Genomic DNA, 2,168 nt, shown 5'->3' with positions numbered 1-2,168 from the left:
CAGCCTTGAATTTGAGACCCTCCTGCTCAGACTTGCAAGCACAGGGACCACAGGCATGCAGTGTCCATGAGAGTTTATCCTGGTGTCTGGTATGAGATATGAATCAACTTTGGCCTTTTTTTTTTTTTGGTTTGTTCATTTCTAGAACACTAACAAGTTGTTCCTTTGTTATTAAATGACTAGTCTGACTCTCCCCAACAACTGAGATGCCCTAACTAGTCCTGTACTAAATTCCCATGTCTAGTTCAGTGCAGATCTGAGTTTTCTTTCCATCCATTGGCCCAACTATATCTGCATGTGCCAGGGGTGCAATGCTGTGATCATCAAGAACCTAAAGTGTTAAAAAACAAACAAAAAAAAAAGAGTAGCAAATGTGTTTTATTGCCAGGTATCAGTGTGCACGTCTATAATTCCAGCACCTGGGAAGCTGAGGCAAGAGGGCCACTGTGAGTCCATGCCAGCCACATAGTGGGACCCTGTCTCAAAAAACAACAACAGAAAAAAAAAAGTATTTTGATTTTTGATAGACACACCTCACTAATCACTATTCTTTTTCAAAGTTTTCCTAACCTTTCTAATTTGCTTATATTTTTATTGCACCTTCAAAATCACTATGTTCTATTAAACACATGCACATCCTGTTGGTCTATTTTATTGTGATCATATTAAATGAATATTTTTTGTGTTCACAACTTCTTTCCCTTAAAAGACTTTTTTTGAGGGGCAATACTGGGGGTTGAACCCAGGGCATTTGCACTGAGCTACAGCCCATCCTTTCTTCATTTTAAAATTTTGAGGGCTGGCTGAATAGCTCAGTGGATTAAAGCTCCTGCAAGCAGGTACAGGGGACTGGGGGTTCGATCCCCAGGCCTGTAGTGCCGGCCCCGCCCCCAGGGCATGCTGAGATGGCAAGTGAGACTGGGCATGGTGGTGCCAACCTATAATCCCAGCTCTTGGGAGGCTGTAAACAGGTGGATCACTATGAGTCTGATCTAGTAGTGAAACCCTGAACACCCTGTAGACCCTTCCCTAAAATATAAATAAATAAATAAAATTTTGAGATAGGATCTCACCAAGTCACTAAATTGAACTCAGATTTAGCACTGCGTAGCCCAGGCTGGCCTTGAGTTCTCAGTGATCTTCCTGCCTCAGCCTTCTGGGTGCTGGGATTATAGGCGTGTACCACCACACCCTCCCATCATAGAATTAACACCTGCATGCTCTGCACCCATTTACACTTCTGGTCATGCGGTAGCTGCTGGCTAACAGGCTCGCTCTGTGTTGACTCAGGAGTCTATCCAAGTATTTCCCTTTCTCAGAGCCTGGCATGCAGCCCATGTTCCCCAACTGTTTTGGGGGTGGAAAAGGAAAGGAAGAAGCTGCAGGCTCCATCCCAGCCTGGTTTTGGGCCCCTCCAAGTCCTAACACTCACCCGTGCCCCTGTGCCCGCAGCTCTGGAGTGCCCGGTTCACAGCAGCTACACCTCCTGCACTCCCTCCTGCCCACCATCCTGCTGGGACCTGGATGGCCACTGCGAGGGTGCCAAGGTCCCCTCCACCTGCACTGAGGGCTGCCTCTGTCAGCCCGGCTATGTGCTAATCGAGGACAAGTGTGTGCCCAGAAGTCAGTGTGGCTGCAAGGACACCCAAGGTGGCTTCATCCCTGTGAGTGGATGGGGACTGTGGCGGGGTGAAGGGGGGATGGACACAGCCCTTAAGGACAGTAATGTCTTCCTTCCACAGCCGGGCCTCTGTGGCAGGCCCTGGGGAATGTGGGCTGGGGTCCATGGTTTGGGCTTGGACTTGGAACACCACAGAGCAGAGGCACAGGAGGACCCAACCTTGACCTCTGTGCCTCAGTTTCCTAATCTGCAAAATGAGTGGCACTATCTGGACAGATGTGTAAGACCCCAAGCACAGTGCCTCATAGGGGATGTAGGGACCCAGAGATCCAGGCACCGTAACTGCCCCTGCTCAGGGGGCTTTACATCTGTTCCTGGGCTTCCACAAGGGCAACGGGTTCCAGCACCGCCCCCCAAGGAGGCCCAGTCCCTTGGGTAAAATGACGTAGCATTTGCACAGGACCTTCACATGTTTTCCTTCAGACTTTAAATCATCTCAAAGGGGCTGGGGAGATAGCTCAGTAGAATAAGTGCTTGGCAAACACAG

At 49.1% G+C, this 2,168-nt stretch overlaps 1 protein-coding gene across 1 annotated transcript in view; it reads left to right on the top strand.

The window, feature by feature from the left end:
- Window positions 1-2,168, top strand: part of Zan (zonadhesin) — a 39,036-nt gene that overhangs the window by 30,210 nt on the left and 6,658 nt on the right. Inside the window, exon 32 of the mRNA XM_023714561.1 lies at window positions 1,453-1,664. Coding sequence (XP_023570329.1) covers window positions 1,453-1,664 — 212 coding nt within the window. The remainder of the gene's footprint in view (window positions 1-1,452; window positions 1,665-2,168) is intronic.

The sequence above is a fragment of the Octodon degus genome, unplaced genomic scaffold (genome assembly GCF_000260255.1).
Source record: "Octodon degus isolate 3935 unplaced genomic scaffold, OctDeg1.0 scaffold00035, whole genome shotgun sequence".
In the NCBI taxonomy this organism is placed as follows: Eukaryota; Metazoa; Chordata; class Mammalia; order Rodentia; family Octodontidae; genus Octodon; species Octodon degus.
Note: the sequence above shows the minus strand (reverse complement) of the source record. Positions and strands in the feature narration are given on the sequence as shown.